The sequence below is a fragment of the Camelus ferus genome, chromosome 22 (genome assembly GCF_009834535.1).
Source record: "Camelus ferus isolate YT-003-E chromosome 22, BCGSAC_Cfer_1.0, whole genome shotgun sequence".
NCBI classification, from domain to species: Eukaryota; Metazoa; Chordata; class Mammalia; order Artiodactyla; family Camelidae; genus Camelus; species Camelus ferus.
The window spans coordinates 26,681,834-26,700,302 of record NC_045717.1 but is presented as its reverse complement, the minus strand read 5'-3'; the positions used below and the strand labels follow the sequence as shown (position 1 = coordinate 26,700,302).

Sequence of the window (18,469 nt, the reverse complement as noted above, 5' to 3'; positions counted from 1 at the left end):
TTCTTGGGTCAGGAGGCTGTGACCTGAGACATCCTGGCTGTCTGCAGTAAGCTGGAGTGTTGAGGGGTGCAGGGGACAGAGCTCATGAAGCCAGGCTGGGTTGTGGGCTGGGTGCTGGCCCTCACCCCAGGAGGGTGGGGACGGGCAAAGGTCATTAGCCAGGGCTGGGGACAGCAGGCAGGGGTGTGGCCGCTGCTTCTGGACTGGGCTCGGGCTGCTGGACAGACAGGGCTCTGCTGGGCTCCAGTTCTGGGCTGTGATGTCTGCCCCGCCAGCTCCTCAGCCCTGCCCCAGCTGCGCTGGGAAGAGGTGGGTCCTGCCTGCTCCCACGGAGGCACTGCCCTGTGCTTGCCTGGCCTGTGGGTGGCCCCAGCTGGCTGGGCGCCCAGTCCCTGGTGGTGTTGGCACCTCCATGGCACCCAGGCCCATGGGCCTGCCCCAGATGGGTGGAGTGACCAGGCAGGGGCCAGCCTGGTACCTTGAAGCTTCAGGGCTGCCCCATCTTTTTCAACCAGTAACTCCCTCTTCTGACCTGGGTGGGGTGGCCTAGGCGCTAGCTCCGGGTGGCAGGCAGGGGTCTCCTCACCCTGCTCCCTGGTCCTGGGCTGAGCAGAGCTGGCAGGGGATTCCAGCGGGGTGAGTGTAGGTGAGCTTGGGCCTCCCTGTGTGTCACTGGCAGCCAGAAGGTGATGGGGAGGCCACTCCAGGGCTTGTCATCAGCACAGACAGGCTGGTTGTGTGTCACAGTCCCGTGCAAGTGACTGTTCCCAGGTTGTCTCTAAGGCTCGACATGGGGGAGATGTGAACATGGGAGGCTCTAGGCAAGCTTGCAGCATGGGGGACATCCATCCAAGTCTTGTTACTTTTTGGGCAGGTGAGGCTGGAGTAGCCAGCTCCCTCTATCCCAGAAACCCCCAGCTCAGACAGGTGTGACAGCTGTGACAGCTTTGGGGGTCACAAGTGCAACCCCACCCCTCTCCGTCTCCTGGCTTTAGAGCCCAGGTCCTGGAGTTCCTGGCCTGTCTCCTTATCTGGTCTATAAATAAGACCAGAGACATGGCTGGGGGTTGGTGGGGGCCTGTGGGAGGAGACCTTCACTAATCCACCGGACCGGCGGCCCCACACCAGGGACCCTGCTAGCACCCCCACCCCCTGAGGCCTCAGCCCCTGGCTGTGCGACACAACCAGATGCAGCTAGGACCCCCCAGCATGGCGCAGGCCCCTGGGGAATGTGGCAGCCTTGGAGCCCAGCCTGGGGACACTTGCACCTGCTGGGCTGCAGGAACAGCTTGTGCTGGCTGGGCTGCATCCTGGGGTGGGACAGGTCACAGGGCCAGGGCCAGGAACCAGAGGGTCATGACCCCTTCCAAGAGGGGAGGCCTCGGGCCTTGTGGCGCCCAAGGGTTCATGTCCCTCCCAGGAGGGGGTGCGCTCACATCCTGGGACCTGCCACCGTGGCACAAGGATGCTAAGTGGGAAAGGCAGGGAGGCAGGCTGATCTGAGGTTGGCCCTCCATGTGTGTGACCGTCAGCGGCTACATTCCAGGAGGACAGCCCAGTTTTTAGTCCCCAGAGGAACCAGGTCCAATGAGATCTTAAACCCACTCCCCGGAATCAAAGCCCCCACCCAGCACTACCTGCCCATCTGTGGGTCCCACCTGGTCTGCCACCTGGCCACTCTCCTGAGCCCTCCAACGTTGAGATACTCCGGCTTCAGAGCCCGTGTCTCCCTGCACGACCTCTGTGTGCTCTTTGCAAGCCAAGCCAACCTGGCCCGCAGCCCTTCAGCTCAGCCCCACATGCACTCTGGGGGCACTCACTCCAGCCGCCAGTGCTTTGTGCTGATTGTTGCTCTTCCTTGGAGCACTGTTATCTTCCTCTGGCCAGCTGCTGTCCACCCCTCAACCCCATGACCCCCTCCCAAGGGTTCTGACAGCCCCTCCCTTGGGCCCAGCCCTGACGTTGTGGGGCTGGGAGTGTCTGGGTGTGCCTGTGACCAGGTTGGGGGACCAGAGACTGCAGGAGCATTGGGTGGGAGCATGATGGAGACCTGGAAAGCAACACAGCCCTGGGAGGGGCACCCAGGGTGAGGGTGGGGGTGGAGGTGGTCAGGTCAGATAAAGGGAGACACCAGATAAGTGGACAGGAGTGGCCTGGGGTCCCGTCCTGGACAGAGTGGGAAGGAGGACCAAGAGAGGCCTACCCTCATCCAGGGTCATCCTTTTAGAAAGCCCCCTACACAAGGCCACCTGAGGACCTGCCAGGCTTCTGCTTGTTACTGGCTGTGTGTCCTCAGTTTCCTCACCTGTAAAATGGGTTGAGTGATTACACCTATCCCGAGGGTTGGGTACCAGCATGTGAGTCCACTTGTTGGGGTGATGGCAATGTTACAGGGTCTAGGTGAGGGCCCCATGTCCCTAGGCTCCAGAGTGAGACCTGCTATATTCTCATTTCGTTCCACTGCCACCCTGGAGAAACTGAGGCTCACAAAAGCCAGTGTCCCCCAGGGGTCGCAAGAGCCCAGCTGGTGGTGACTGGACGCACAAGGCAGGCCTGGCGCTGGTGAATCGCTCCATAAATGCCCTCTGAGGTCACTGCTAAGGGATGCGAGAAGCCGGGCTCCCGGCAGCCGGCTGGACACCCCCACTACAGGCAGGTGACTCGGGCCTGTTTTCCTGGACCGTGGCCGCTGACTCAGGCCCCCCTTCCCGCTCTCCTACTCTGGAGCCCCCAGGCGGAAGCACTGGTCTGGGGCGGCAGGAAAGGGGGCAGGGCAAGGAATCCAGCTGTGCACCCTGAAACCCCTTCCAGTGGGCTGGAGTGCGGATGCGCCTGAGTCGTCTGCAGGGCCCGACTGCGACCCCGGTTGGTAGCATTCAAGGAGCGCCCCTCCCCCTCGCTTCCAGGGCGGGAGGCTTAGGGGGCGGGTGGCACAGGACGGTCGGCGCCCTAGGGCCCTGGCCAGCAGGCAGGGGCGGGGGCCGGCCTGCGTCACCGCCCGGCTGGTCCCCCGCCTCCTGGCCACCCAAACTCCACCCCGAGGGAAGGCGGCGCGGATAAAGGCTCAGGGGCCGCCTGCTCGGCCCCAGACCGGCTCTGCCACCGCGTATTCATCCCGTACGTGGGTACACTCTGGACTAATGGGACCTCGGGCTGGCCGCTCCTGGTGAGTGTGGGGGCGGGACCTCGCGGGCCGAGGATGTGGGGTTCCAACTCTAGTCCCTTAAGGGTGCCCCACTTTTCTTGGTTCTTCGGGCAGGCAGAGTTCAGGGTGTCTCCAGTTCTGGGAAGCCCCTTGGGATGTGTAATGGAATGGACTCGGTGCAGCCAGCACGGCCCGGGCGGGACCTCTGCCCCCGCCCCGCCCCCCCGGCACTCCCCCCTCCCCTCGAGTGACCTTGAGCTAGTTGCCGTTCCCACATCAGTTTTCCGGGCTCTGCGGCCTTACTCTCCTGACTGGGAACCTTCCGCTCCTAGGTAGGCTCCCCCAACGCCCCCCCCAGTCCCGTTGGCCTGCCGCCTGCCCCGCGGGCCTCGGCGCCCCCTCCTCGGGTCTCCGAGCAGCGATCCCGGGCGGGGCCGGCAGAGGGCGCGCCAGTGCTGCTGACTCACCGCAGCCCCGAGCGCCAAGCGCGGGCGCAGCCGGGGACGCCACCTCACGTCACGGCTCGGGCGGGCGCGACTCGGGAAGCGGGCCCGGCCCGCGGAACGGGGGTGGGACGCGAGGTGGCACCGGCGCGGGAGGGGCCCTCCGGCACCAGCCACGTCACCGTGGTGCAGGCCCCGCCCGCAACCCCACCCCTCGCCGGTGCTTCTCGCCTCACGGGTGGGGGGCGCCCCCAGCCGACCCTCCCGCGAGCTACCCGGCCACGAGGCGCAGGAATCGCCTCCTGCGTCCACTCGCGGCGGCTTCCCAGACGGGCGCGGGGGAAAGCCCCGGCTTCCTGTTCCTCCGACCTGGGCTGCCGGCTTCCCCTACGACGCGTCGCCCCAAGAGGGGTCCTCACGCCCCTCGGGCCTGGCCGCCCGCCCTTTGTTGCAGCTCCGGCCTTATGAATGGTTGCAGGCGGGTTGGGGGGCGCGGGGGCGGGCCGGAGCGGCGCCAGCCCCGCCCCCGCCGTGCTTCGCTTGGCCACCGGGCCGGGGGTGGGGCGAGAGGTGGGCCCGCGCGGCCACGTGGGGCGGCACCGCGGCGGCTCTCATTGGCCGGCCCGCGTGGCCGACCGGGCGTTCAGCAAGCGTTGATTGGCCTGCGCGGGCCGCCGGAGTAAGTAGTGAATGGGAGGGGGCGGAAGCCCCGCCCCTCGGAACGTTGATACATTATAACTTTTTTTTCTTGTTACTTTCACCCCCAGATCCTCCGGCGGCGGCGGCGGCTGTTGCTAAGGGAGGGGACGCGCGGTGAAGCGCGGCCCGAGCGGCAGACGGCCTCGAGAGCGGCCGCCCCAGCGGCGCACCCTCCTCCGGGAACCTTCCCTGAGCCCGCCGGCCTTGAAACGAGCCGCGAGTGCAGTACCCACCCAGGAAGGCGCCCCAACGGACCGACGCGACCTCGGAGCGCCACTTGGATTTTTGATTCCTGATTTGCTTTCCGCTCCTAGGACTATCTCCAAGGGGACACACGCCCCAGCCCCCAGGGACCTCGAGGACCCTGGTGTGGGGAGCCCCCCACCCTGCCCGGAGGCGCGGCGAGAATTGGCGGCGCCCCGCGGACCCCAGCCCCCCAGCGCGGGCCGGGGATGGAGCCGCAGCCCGGCGGCGCCCGGAGCTGCCGGCGCGCGGCCCCCGGCGGCGCCTGCGAGCTGGGCCCGGCAGCCGAGACGGCGCCCATGAGCCTGGCCATCCACAGTACGACGGGCACCCGCTATGAGCTGTCGGTACCCCACGACGAGACAGTGGAGGGACTGCGCAAGCGGCTGTCCCAGCGCCTCAAAGTGCCCAAAGAGCGTCTGGCGCTGCTCCACAAAGACACGTAGGTACCGCGCGCCCCCAGCCCCCGCGACCCCCTTGGCCCACCGCCCCCTCGGGCCCCGGCCCCGGGGCGGGAACAAAGAGCGCGCCGCTCGGGGAAGGAAGGGGGCGGCCAGACGGGGGGCGGGGGCGCGCCGCGCGCTCTCGGGCGCCCTCTGCTCGGCCCCGCCTGCCTCGGCCCCCTCCCCCGCCCGGGGTCGTTGCACAAAGGCGGCTGCGAGGGCGCCTCGGGCCGGGCTTAGGCGGCGTCCCCCACAGAAAGGCAGAAATCCAGGGCGGCGCGGGGGTCCCAGCTGCGGGGGTGGGGGACGCGGCCGCCGCCTCCTCTGCCTGCGTTCCCGCCGCCTTCCGCATCTGCCCGGCGGCCCCCTCTGCGTCTGGCTGTTTCTCCCCCCCTCTTGCGTCTCTCTGCCCCGCTTTGTTCTCTCCACCGACCGCTCCCCGCATTCCCCCCTCCCCCTGCCATTTAAATCGCCTCCAGGCCTGGGAGCCCTCCCTCCGCGGGCCTCCGGGGACACGCAGTGTCCATCCCCAGCGGAGGGGCCCCGGTGGGGGAGGGGCGAGAGGGGGAGGGTCTCCTTTGTTTGAGCGGCGGCAGCGGCGGCGGCCTGCGCCAAGGAGGAAGGGAGGAGGGGAGCTCGCCCCGCAAAGTCTCCGAAGGCTAAGAGCTTGGCCAACAGGGACAGCCCAGGCCCGGGTGGTTGAATTACAGGGGGGCAGTCCTTGGGTAGAGGGAGGGTGCCAAGGGGCGCTCTGGGCCTGGATGGTGATAAAGTGGCTGAGGTGCACAGGGAGTGCCTCAGTCCAGAGTCGGGGTTCCTTGGGAGAAGGTGTCTGAACTAACAGGATGGGGCTCCTGGGATCTCACCTCAACCCCCCACCACACAGACATGGCCTTGGATCTGGAGGCCAGGAAGGGGTGGGGGTGCGAGGGACTCCTGCCTTGTCCCCTACAATCACAACCCTCCCAGCGGCCTCAGCTTCCGAGTTCCTGCCTCGTCTCTGTGTGGCCTCACCCTCTTCCTTCCTCCCTCTTTAGCCGGCTCAGTTCGGGGAAGCTGCAGGAGTTTGGCGTGGGGGACGGCAGCAGGCTGACACTCGTGCCCACCGTGGAGGCGGGCCTCATGGTAAATGCTGGGGCGCCGTGCCCTGAGGTCCCATACTGACAGTCAGTCCCCCCTCTCCTGTGAGAACAGTCCCCATCACACCCTGGACCCCTTCACCTCAGGGCAGCCCACCCCACCCAGCAAGCTTGGCCCTCCCAGCCTCGGTGCTGGGCCCACCCTCAGGGTCTCCTTTTCCTCTCTTTGTAGTCCCAGGCCTCCAGGCCGGAACAGTCTGTGATGCAGGCCTTGGAAAGCTTGACAGAGACACAGGTAAGATCCGTGCCAGCCCTTTCTAGCCTGTGGGGGCAGCAGGCCCAGTGGCCGGCCACCTCGGAGAGCCTGAGGCTTGTTTGTGCTCCCAGGAGGCCTGTGGGGAGGGGAGGGGACTCGCCGCCCCGCCTTCATGCCAGCTTGGCCTGGTCACCCAGCTTCCTCTTCCTCCTCCCCCCTAGCACTCACCACCTGACCTTGAGAGCCTTCTCTCCCACGGCGGCTGCCATGGGGGAGGGGGCCGAGCTTTCACAAGCCTGCCTGCAGGGTGACCTTGGCCCACGCTCCCACTCTATTCCCACACCCAGGCCTGTGTCCCCAGACCCACTAGTCCCGCCAAGAAGTCCCCCCACCCGCCCAGCCACTGTGGTTTCCCCAGAGCAACCTTTTTAACCTGGGGAGGAGGTACCAGCCTGGGTGACACTCCTTCCGTGACCCCGTTGTGAGGGGTGGAGAGTCACCCCTCCCCCTCCTTCTCTTGGCCTTTGTTCTCTGCCCCAAAAGGGGGGGGCAGGGGCGCCCAGCCGGAGGCGGGGTGGGGGGGAACCAGCACTGCTCAGACAGGATGTTAGGAAAATATTTAGTAAGCGTCCGGGAGGGAGATGAGGAAGGCTGGGGCTGGACCCACACTTGGTTCCCGGTTTTGTTGCAGCCTTTTTTTTTCCCCTTTCCTTCTCCTTTCCTCATTTTTCTGGCAGCGGAGTCCTCCTCCCAGGAGGGTGACACAGGCCTCAGCCATCCGCCTGCTGCCAGGGTGGGGGTGGCATGTCCCTGGCCTCCTCGGCTGGGCTGGGCTGGGCTGGGCTGGCCCCCGGCCGCAGGAACCTGCTCAGCCGCTTCCCTTCCTCCTGCTCCGGGGCCCTCGCCCCCTCCCCGACCTGTAGCATCCTGCCCTCACCAACTGGCTAGCCGCGGAGGAGGAGGGGCCAGGAGCTGGGTGGTCTGCCATCAGGAAGGGCTGTAGGGTAGGGGGAAGAGCCAGGGTTCCAGGACCCGGTGGGGGCTGCCTGTGATTTCCTAGGGCAGATGTGAACTGGGCTCCTGTTGTGGGGGGGGCTGTGGTTGGCAGGGGGCCCCTGGGGCGTGTTTGGTTCACATCCGCCCAGGGTGCCTGCGTCAGGAGGGTGATGGGGAGGCGCTGGCGGAGTGACTGGGCTCCCAGAACTGCTTCCCCGCCTGGCACCGAGTCACACTGCCCATTCGCCTCCCCGGGGGAGGAAGTTGCAGGGTGGAGCGGGGGAGACACCCCAGCTGCTCTTGGGAAGCCACCCCAGGCCCTTCCTGTGAAGTATGTTTCTGGGGCTGGGGGGGGGGCTCAGGCAGACAGGGATGCACACTACCCGCCTCCTTGCCTCCTCCCCACGGCCCCCGAGCAGAGAAGGTTACGCCAGCCGCTGCCAGCAGAGAGCAGGGAGGAGGTGGTTCTGAGTCATCCCGGCCTGTGTCACTTCTCAGAAACCACCCCCCCCAACATCCCGGCCCCTGGGGGAGAGCACGGCCCTGGCCAGGCCCCAGAGGGTGGGTCCAGTGGGGATGGGGGTCAGATGCACCACTCCCTCGCTGTGGAGGGGGTGCCAGATTTGAGGTTCATGTTTGTGTGGGTGGTGTTGAGGCCCTGGGGGACTCAGGCCCCAGGGAACCGGTCATGGCCCCCGCCTGCAGCAGTGACGCCTCCCCTTCAGCCTCTGCCCCGCCCAGGACAGATAAATATTTATCTTGAGAAAGCAAAGGTTAGGACAAGAATTTGTCCAGGAATTCCACCCACTCGCACTCGATGCCTCAGTGGCTTAGCTGGGAAGGGGCCTGAGGTAGATCTCCAGTATTCAATCCTGAACCAATTGGAGAACCTAAGGGTGGGGAAAAGGTGCGAAGTGAGGGCTATGTGACAGTACTGACCTCGGGCTGGGCCCCGCCTCCTCTGGCCTCAGTTTCCCCTTGAAAGAACCAAGCTGGCCAGGGTGGGCCAGGCCCCCCTCTGATCCGCCTCTGTCCCCCCACAGCCCCCAGCGGCGCCCGGGCCGGGCCGGGCTGGCGGAGGCGGCTTCCGGAAATACCGATTCATTTTATTTAAGCATCCGTGGCACCGACAGGGACCCCAGAGCCCAGAGAGGGGCGGCGAGAGGCCCCAGGTCACGCGGCGTGGGGGGCTGGGCTGGGCCGGGCTGGGAGCACCGCAGGCCAGGGCCCTGGGGCTGACGGGCCGCTCTCTGCAGGTCAGTGACTTCTTGTCGGGCCGCTCGCCGCTGACCCTGGCTCTGCGCGTGGGTGACCACATGATGTTCGTCCAGCTGCAGCTCGCAGCCCAGCACGCCCCACTGCAGCACCGCCACGTGCTGGCCGCCGCTGCCGCCGCTGCTGCTGCTGCCCGGGGGGACCCCAGCATGACCACCGCCCCTGTGTCTTCTCCCTGCCGGCCAGTGTCCAGCTGCCGCCCGTGTCCCCCCAGTGCCCACCAGCCCTGCCCCCACCTCGTCCTCACCTGTCACAGCTGGCTCTTTCCGCTCCCACTCAGCCTCCACCACCTGCCCGGAGGTAAGTCTAGGGAAGGCGGGCTCTCCCTGGATGGTGGGAGGGTAGGTGCTCAGAGCCCTAGAGGTGTCTTTTGTATCAAGGGTCCTCCTTGTACCCTCGGTTGGTGCTGTAGTGGTGGGTGATCCCCTGACCCTGAACCCTAGGGCTCTCCTTGCACCCCAAGCTGACAGCTCCCCTTCTGCCATCAGCAGATGGACTGTTCCCCCCCTGCCAGCGCTGGTGCCAGCCCCTCATCCGCCCCTGGGAGCAGCCCCACCTCCCGCTCCCGAAAACCTGGCGCAGTCATCGAGAGCTTCGTAAACCACGCCCCAGGGGTCTTCTCAGGGACCTTCTCTGGTAGGTGTCATGGAACAGTCACATGCACACACGCTGGGGATGGGACACACTCTCAAAAGTCCTCTTGGGATTTCCTCACACATGCATGGCCATCCAGCGGGCCACATGTCCGCACATGTGGGTGCAAGTACCCATGTCACCCAGGGTCTCAGCCTGGGAACCGGGCACTTCAGGCCAGATGTTCAGCCCTTGGGTACTCATCCACACCCCTCTGCAGGCACGCTGCACCCCAACTGCCAGGACAGCAGTGGGCGGCCGAGACGTGACATCGGAACCATCCTGCAGATCCTCAATGACCTCCTGAGTGCCACACGCCACTACCAGGGCATGCCCCCGTCACTGACCCAGCTGCGCTGCCATGCCCAGTGCACACCCGCCTCGCCCGCCCCGGACCTCGCCCCCAAAACTACCTCCTGCGAGAAGCTGGCGGCCTCGGCCCCAGCCTCCCTGAACCAGGCGCGCCTGTGCAAGCCCCCTGGTAAGTGTCCGCCCTGCCTCCCCCATACTTTGGTAGCTCAAGGCCCCTCTGTGCGCAGCTGAGCCCCCTGGGGCCCATGGCGGGGCGGGGGGCGGGGGAGGATGCGCCAGCTGCCTCTGGCCCTGCTCCTCCCGCTTTGCAGGAGCGCATGGAGAAGGGAGTGTGTGTGTTGGGGGCACACAGTGTCTTTGTGCCCTTCCCGGGGGTGTCCATCCTCACTTCCTCCTCACCCCCCTTGGGCACCTTTTCCAGATGGCGAGTGGAGCTTCTGTGAATGGCCCAGTCAGGCCGAGGAGGGGGTTGGCTTCCCAGCCTGTGTCCCCCAACCCCCACAACCTGGTTATTCCGGATGCATCTAGAGTTGTGGGCCCCCTGCCCAGGTCCCAAAGGGGGACACAAACCTAAGTCCCCCCCTCCCACACAGATACCCGCAGGGCTCCAGCTAACTTCTATAACAGCTGCCTTCCAAGTGCCCATCCTCACCCAGCCCTGCCCTCAGGGAGCTCACAGCGGGGGGCAGTAGAGGCGGAATTAATTAACTACTACCCCAGAATTAGTGAACTCTCCCAACCCCCATTCACTGAAGATTCAGTAGCCAATCCTGACCCCGTCGCTGGAGGGAGTGCCCAGGAAGGGGGTGCAGAGCCTGCTGCCCAGGGGACAGCTGCAGGCGCTCCTGGTGTTTGGGGAGGCCTGGCCTCCAGTGGGGCACTCTGGGTCATTCATGGTCACTGTCTCCTCCACAGGGGACCGACTGCGGCAGACGGAAAACCGCGCCACGCGCTGTAAGGTGGAGCGCCTGCAGCTCCTGCTCCAGCAGAAACGGCTCCGCAGAAAGGCCCGGCGAGACGCCCGGGGCCCCTACCACTGGCCGCCCAGCCGCAAGGCCGGCCGCAGCGACAGCAGCGGCGGTGGGGGAGGCGGCGGCCCCACTGAAGCGGCCGGCTTGGGCCTCGACTTCGAGGACTCGGTCTGGAAGCCAGAAGTGAACCCTGACATCAAATCAGAGTTTGTGGTGGCCTAGGAACCCTGCCCCTCGCCCCAGCCCAGGGTGGCGTGAGCGTGGCCCCGCGCAGGAGGATCAGGCCTCCCAGTCCAGCATCCTTCTGGTGGTTTTTTTGTTGTTTTTAAAATTTCAATTCCTACCATGGTTTTCTGAGCTCTCTGAACGAACTCTCTGCGGACTTGGGTTCCTGCCTCACACTTGGTTCGGCTCACACTCCCCGCCCCTTCCTCCCTCTCCCAACCTCATCTGTGACCCGCGCGGGTTCCTCCCGCCCACCTTCCCTTCCCGAGCTCCAAATATGTAGCAGTCTTTCCAGATGGTTGAGAGTGGAGACGAGGAAGCCGCCCCCCCTTCCGTTCTGCCGCCCTCCCCACCCTTTTCAGGTTTAAGTCAAAAATGTAGATGCCTCATTATGCACTTTACAGACAGGGGAGGGGGCCACAGAGAGGAGGGCCCCCCCCTGCAAACTCTGGCTCAAAAAACAACACAGCAGGGAGCCGTGGGAGGTCAGGTGCGCCCCAACCAGCTGGGACTGCTCCTTCAACACCTGTACCTCTCTTCTCTTCCTGGTCTCCTTTTCCATTTTCCTTTTCCTGGAAAAGAAAAGCTGTTTCAGGGGAGAGGCTGGCCGTAGCCTGCCTTGGGGTGCTGGCTGGGGTGGGGTACCCTTTCCTGCTGGGAAAGGAAAGGGAAGGAGGGAGGGGAAGTGACCCGCCCCAGCCTTTGCCATCCACGCACTGTGTGATTTCCTCCAACGCCACCCTCCCACCCCACCCCGTTTTTCTGAGCTTGGGGTATTTATAGACGATTAATTTTCTGACTGAGCCAATAGTAGTTGGGAATCTCTTGAAAAAGTAGAGAGAGAAATGGCTGAGGAGGGTGGGCAGGGTAGATGCCCCCAGCCCTCCTTCCCCACCCAACCTGAGGGATCTGGGCCTGTGGACTGTGTGTGGGGGGGGCCCTCCTGCAGCTGGGAGGGGAGGGGGTGCTGAGCTGTGAATCCCCCAGTAGGGGCAACGCTGTGTAGCATTAACCCCCTTGGGGGGGGTTCGCTGCTGGTCTAATTTGGACCCTCCCCACTTATGCCCATGCCCCGGGGGACCCCCCAAGGGCAGAGGGATAGACACCCCCCTACTGGGGCCATTTCAATGGGGGTGGGTTTTTTCATTCACTTTTATTTTTTACTGATAATGGAGATGTTTGGGCCTTGCCCCCCACCTGTCTGTCTTGTCCTGGCCCCACCCAACTGTGCTGCGCAACACCCCTCACCCTGTGCCTGCCCCCCCTTCCCCCTAGGTGACCCCTAGGTCCTCACCCCACCCCGTTACGTGTTTAAAGTTAATGGTTTCAGATGTGAACATCATGTGTTAACTGTAGCTCTGTACATTTTTTGTGGGGGGGAGGGTTGGCAGGGAGGGGTCAGAGGGTAGGGGTCAATGATTCGTTTGTTTGTTTTCATTTTCCAAAAAAAAAGAAAAGAAAAAAAGGGCAGGTTTGTTTTTGAAGCGCACTGTCTTGAATATCTATTTAATGTGTGTTCTGATGGTTTGTTTTTTTTTTTTTTAAGATTTTTAAGTAACATCTGTGCCTCCGCTGGTCTGAGGGTGGAGGCCCCAGGCAGGAACCGCCCACCCCCCTCTGCCCTCGCCAGGGCCCCCAACAAGAAAGCATTACATGCCCTTGGGGGGTCGGGCAGTGGGGCGTCCCAGCACCTTGAGGGAGTTTCCTGTATGAAAACATTAAATTGGAAAAGAAAAAACCTACACAAACACCAATATTTGAAGGAATAAACAAAATGAAACAAGTGAACATCCTGCCTACTCGCCTGGGGGACGGGGTGGTCTTGGGGGTCACTGAGGGGTCTCTTGAGTGTGGTAAGGGGTGGTCTTGCCCAGGAGGACCAGGTGGGGTGCTGGGGTGGCTCACCCCCATCCCAGGGAGTGGGAGGTGGAAAGTCCGTCCCTGGGTCCCTGGGTCCCTGGGCCCCCAGCCCGTGGTGGGGTGCAGAGGGAGGGTTGTGTCCCGGAACAGTTCCCACGCCCCCTCCGCGCCCTAGGGTGAGGGTGGGCAGGAAGCCGCCCGCCAGGGGAGGGAGGGGCCGGCCACTTCCCGGTACCCAAGGCCGGAAGTCCTGCAGGGTGTGGGCACGGGGCTGCCCGCCTGGTTCGTCCTCTCGGTTCTAGGCTCTAAAGTGGGCTGAAGAGGAGCCCACGGACTCTGTCTCCAGGGAGACCTGGCCGCAGGCTCTGGGCCACCGTTTCCCCAGCCACAGAAAGGAGGAAGCAGTTCCATCCGCCTGCCCACGTGCAGGGGCCAGCCTGGGGACCCCTGACTTGAGCTCCACCCCTGGGGGATGCCGGTAGGCCTCCAGAGCCGCCCGCCCAGAATCAAGCCAAGGCCTGGGGCTGGCGCCCAGGGCCTCCAGGTTTGGCTCCACTCCTGTCCTGGGTGGACTCTCTCCAGCCTGTCCAGCCTTGCATTCCAGCGCTCCCCAGACCTGACCATTACAGTCAGGCCCTCCAGGCCTGTGACAGGCCAGGCCCTACCCAGGAACACCCCTAGCCAGCGCGCCTGCTCTGCCTGGGAACTTTCCTGGTCTGCATCTCCCACCCTTTCCCGCCCAGGGCTCCCTGAGGCCCCGCCAGATGTGAGTCCTCTCTGGAGTCCTACCTTCCACTGTGGGGCTGGGCAGAGACACACAATCATAACAATACTTAAGGTCATTTTACTTGTATTTCCTCACAGCCACCTAACAGAACTAATTATTCTCCCACTTGGTAGATGAGAAAACCGTGGCCCAAAGAGAAATACTCCTTGCTCCAGAGGATTGAGGTGTTTGTTAAATTAGTTGCCACCATCCCGTCTGCTGATTTCTAGTGGTCCAAGCCCCAGCTCCAGGGATACTAGGGGGGAAGAAAACAGGTGCCATCCCGGGAATTTCCTGGGCACATCTTGCTAAGGCTCTCCTGCCCCTCCCGCCGCCCAGTCACCCCCAAATCATTGCACGCCCAAGCCAGGAAGGTAGACTGCACAGGTCAGGCTGATCCCTTCAGATCTTAAGCTCAAAGGCGCAAACGTCCCTGCGGGTCTGGAGGGCCACAGGGTGTAGGCATGGGTGAGACATCTCAGGTCGAAGCCCCTGCCCACGCAGCCGGGCCCCCGGAAGTCAGGGCTGTGACCCAGGTGGCCGCAGGAGGGCTGGGTGGGGGATGCAGAAGGAGGGTGTAGACCGAGGCGCCCGCTGAATCACAGGGGCTGTGTCTGCACGCTGCAGGGCGGGGGGCGCTTGTCCTGCTCCTGGGGAACTCACCCCTCAAGGCGATGCCTGGCGCCCAGTCTGGTGGTCCGAGGGTCATAGCCCTGCCCCTGAGTTCTAGGAGTACCCCACCCCGGGTGGGGGTTGCGGTCATCGGCCTCCTCCCCTTCTGCGGGACTGTAGTGCGCACACCTGCCCTGAGGGCAGGGTTGCGGGGAGGTGACCAGCCGAGGGGGTTCAGGCGGCCGGAGAGGTAGCAGGCCAGACCACGTGGGGGTGGGCAGCACGGAAAGATAAACTGAGTCCCTGAGAGGACGGGGGCTGCGGAACGACAGGGGGCGGGGACGGCCCTGCACCGCCCCCTCCCCCATTAAGGAAAAAACTGAATGGGAGGGGGCGGCCCCCGGAAGCCCGCAGGGATGGAAACGCGGTTTGCATGGCAACGCGCCGCGAAACGGGCCTGACGTCACCATGGGGAGGGCGCCCCGCCTGCCCCCGTACTGCGTCGAACGGCCCAGGGAGGGGAAACCTGATTGGTGGCCAGGTCGTTCGCTCCTCTGTACGCACCAATAGCCTCACGGGGCTGCCGCCCGCAGGAGGGACTCGGGCGTGGACCAGCTGAGTGCGCAGGCGCGGCGCGGAGGCGTGCGGCTCCTTCCCTCTGGCCGCACGTCCGCAATTTGGGGGCGGGAGGCGCGCCAAGCGGTCTGACGGCCGGCTGCTCCCGGACGGAAGAGGGGGTGTACTCGGGGGCGCCGCACGTGGATCCTGGCACGGGCACGATCGCGTGCGCCCCTCTTCTACGCTCAGCCATTGCCTGCTGCCCCCTCACCACGACCGCGTGTGCGGGACCCCCGGGCTAGGGGAGCGCAGGGGGAGGAGCGGGAGGAAGTCACTTGGGCTAAGGCTCTGCCAAAGGAATAGGAGTTTGCCAAGTATAGGAAGAGGAAAATGGTGCCCCAGGTGGGGGGCACGGCGTGTGCAAAAGCGCCTGAAGACGTGAAAGCGGGTGCATTTGGGGAACAGCTGCGAAATCAGGTTGGAGGACATAAAGCAAAAGGCAAAGACCCGAAAGGGGTGATTCCAAAGTCTGGCTTGGGGAGGAGGAGCAGATGTTGGGAGCAGAGGCCAGAACATCCCAGGAGGGGTCTGAGAACTCCAATGGGGCTTCGGAGAGGACTGGGGAGGGACAGATGGGACGTTGTCTGAAGGTCTCTGGTTCACAGTGAGATGGTTGGCAAGGGGGCTGCAGGGAGCCCGGAGGTTTGGAGGGGGGGGGAGTCTGAGATACCCCTAAGGGCACCTGTCACCGGGAAGTTTCTGGGCCAGGAGCTGGGAGAGTCGCAGACCCAGGGGCGATTATGGCAGCAGGAAGTCCTCGTGGCTGCCTGACTGGCTCAGTTTTGTTGTGGCCAGGAGTCCACTCAGAAGACAGCCATCAGAGTGAACAGGGTGGCCTTTGCCAGGTGGGGAGGATGTGAGCCAAAACCTTTGGTCCTAGGTTAGCCGCTAGGCCTTACCCTAGCAGACAGCTGCAAGACTGGGGCAGAAGGGCGCCCGCTGGCAGTGTGGACAGGCGCGGCTGCCAATACGTGGAGTCGACTGAAGGCCTGGATTCAGATGGTGGCTCACAGGTGGGCCGTGCTCCCGGGGTGATGAGGCAGCTGTGGGCGGGCAAGAGAAGGTCACCGGGGTCATGTCTTTCAGCTCCAGGCCAGAATCCCCTGGTGGCGGCCAAGTGGGTAGTTGGGGCTAGCTGCGGGGTTTTGAAAAGCCGAAGTACACAGTGAGGGGTGGCTTGGGAGGAGCCAGGCCCCTGGCCAGGAGCCGTCTAGGGAGATGCGAGTGAGTGGTGCCCCACTGGGGCCAGCTCCTGCACCGCCCAGCACCTGTACGGAGCCTCAGCACAGCCACTCCCGCCAGGCCTGGCGGACCCGCCCTCTTCTGCAGGCACCCTGGGAACCGGAGTTACCGAGCTACAGCCAGGAGTGCTGGGGCCCCACCCAGGAGTCTCCGCTCCAGCCCTACCCACGGCCGCCCAGACTAGGGAGGGCAGAGGACGGGCAGCCTCTGGTGTCACTGGGGGCAGGTGAGCAGCCCAGCCTGCAGGTGGGGGTGGGGCAGGTGAGCAGCCCAGCCTGCAGGTGGGGGTGGAGCTGCTGTCACCTGGGGCCCTTCCCCGGAAGGGAGACTGCCCTTTCAAAAGTGGGCCTCTGTCCTCGGCTAGGGGCCTCTCTTCCCCCCTACCCATGTCTGCCCCTCTGTCTCCATCCTTCTCTGCCCCTATCTCTCTTCCCTCTGAATTCTCTTTTCCTCGTTCAGTTTCTCCTTTTTGCTTTCCTGTCTACATTTCTGTCTGGGTCTCCATCTCTCGCTAGCGGTCTCCCTCTATTTTTGTCCTGATTGTGTCCCACCATCTCCTCCTCCCGGCCCCTCCCCCACTTCCGCCCCCTCTCTGGGGCCTCCTCCCTCACCGCCCCGCCCGCACACATTCCAGCCTCCACCTCCGCCTCGCCGCCCCTCTCAGGAGCCAGCTGCTGCTGCCTTGGGTGCCCAGGATGCAGGGAATGGGATTGAGCCGGAGTCAGAGGTCAGGAGTGTGCGGGGGGGGGGGGGCAGGGAGGGCACCCCCTAACTACTCTGGAATGTGGGCGGGGCCTTCCCCACAGGGTTGCGGGAGGCGGTCGCCGGCAGGCAGAGCAGGCAGGCGGAGTTGGGGGCCTGAGACAGCTGTCTGCAACTGCACCGCACACACCCCACAGCCCAGACGCTACCCACAGACCTCCCAGAGAATCGGCACAACCCAGACGCGCACACAGGGCCCCTTGCGGCCACCAGATCCAGACCAGTCCCCTCGGCCGCCCCACACTCAAACGCATAGCACACCCTCGCCAGCCACCGGGTACATGCTGGTCTCGCCTGAGTGACAGGCCCCGGCTCTGCAACGCAGGGGCCCCCGCCCGCAACAGCCCACACCCCCCCAAGCCCGTCCCAACCCACACTTTGGTACCACAACCGCAATCAACCGTGTGACCCTCAGAAGGAACAGTCACCCGCTCTCACCCTGGGCCAAGACCTCCCTTAGGAAAACCACAAAATTGAAGGTTACACCAGGCAGCCAGAACTCAGACCCTCGGCGACGGGCTCGGCCGAGGCAGCAGCGGCCCCCCAGCACGCAGGCGCTCCAGCTGCGGACGCTGCCCACACACCCTCCAGCCTGCGGGCCCCCGAGCAGCGCCAGACCAGGCAGGACAGGTGCTGGGGTGTGGGCGCCCTCAGAAGAAGTGAGGCTTCCTCATGCATAAGAGACAGTTTTCTGCGTGTCCTGAGCCCCTGAGAAAGAAGCGAAAGGCCAAGGCCCAGGAGCCCCTCTGTGCTGTGCTCTGGTCACTGGCTGCCCTCTGGTCACCCTCGCTGAACCCAGGAAGTGCTGCTGCTCTGCCCACTTCTCAGAGGACGCACCTGAGGCCTAGAGAGGAGCCTGGACACCCCCTACCTGCCCAGCTGGGCACCTGGGCCATCGCTGACCCTCCGGGGAGGGATGGTGATTTGTGGGCACCTGTGTCTGCCTGCTTGGGTTCCAGGGGCTAGGCTGTGCCCACGTGTGAGTTGTGGGCTACTGCTGTGTGTGGTGCCCGGACCCCCCCCCCCCCACTTCGCGCAGAGGTCTTTCCCTGGAACCCCTAGCAGCTGCCCCAAGAGAGGATCCTCTCCATGACTGCCACTCCAGTGTTGCCACAGAGATGTCACAGCCCCAGTCAGGGGTACTTCTGCTCCTCTTTGTGCCTGTAGGGAGCCTGGGTGCAGGGCCAAGGTCACTTGAGTGGACAGGGCATCAGTGGGGATCAGCTCCTCCTGCCCCTGGGGGGTGGGGCTGTGGACCTCAGCCCTTCCCCAGTCTCAGAAACCCAGTGGGTTTCATCTCCAGTCCCCACCGAGGCAAGCCTTGGGGTTTCAGTGAGCATGCAGGGGTCTCTGTTCCTGCACAAGCTCTGGCATTTCACCAATACCCGAAAGGTGTTCTATGCCTGAATTTGGTTCTTGGTGTGTGATTGCTTGGCTGTGCAATTGTAACCCGGCTGGTGCCCCAGTTTTCCCCAGTAGGGGGGGTCACCATCCAGGTATCCTTGAAATATGGAAAAAGAAAATGGGACAGGCCTGTGGCTCCCACAGGCCGCCTTCCCAGGCACAGGTGGGCTGCAGGTACACAATGCATATGCCTCCTGGGTGTTTCCAGGAGTCCCACTCCACACCTGTGGTTGGTGGGGACTGCGGTCACCAGCCTGGCCTTTGCACCCCTGGGATGGAGACCCGGACAGGAGCAGAAGAGGCAGTCTCCACACACCTGGGTCAGGAGTCACAGACAGCTCCATCCAGGTGCCCCCCCATGCTCCACCAAAAAGACCACCTTCTAGGAACAGGGGAGAAACTGAGGTCAGGGTGCAGGCAGCTGACTCTGGGGTGCTCACAGTTGGCAGCCACCTGGGGCCTCTTAGGGATCTCAGATGGTGGAC

At 64.3% G+C, this 18,469-nt stretch overlaps 1 protein-coding gene across 1 annotated transcript; it reads left to right on the top strand.

The window, feature by feature from the left end:
* The first annotated feature begins 38 nt into the window (after positions 1-38).
* On the top strand, positions 39-12,508 carry MIDN (midnolin). Its single transcript, XM_032466134.1, is given in 9 exon segments — positions 39-3,166; positions 4,356-4,972; positions 6,011-6,098; positions 6,285-6,347; positions 8,561-8,773; positions 8,775-8,879; positions 9,068-9,215; positions 9,433-9,693; positions 10,440-12,508. Coding segments are annotated over 8 exon segments (1,389 nt in total). The 5' UTR covers positions 39-3,166; positions 4,356-4,739; the 3' UTR covers positions 10,718-12,508.
* The last annotated feature ends 5,961 nt before the right edge of the window (positions 12,509-18,469 follow it).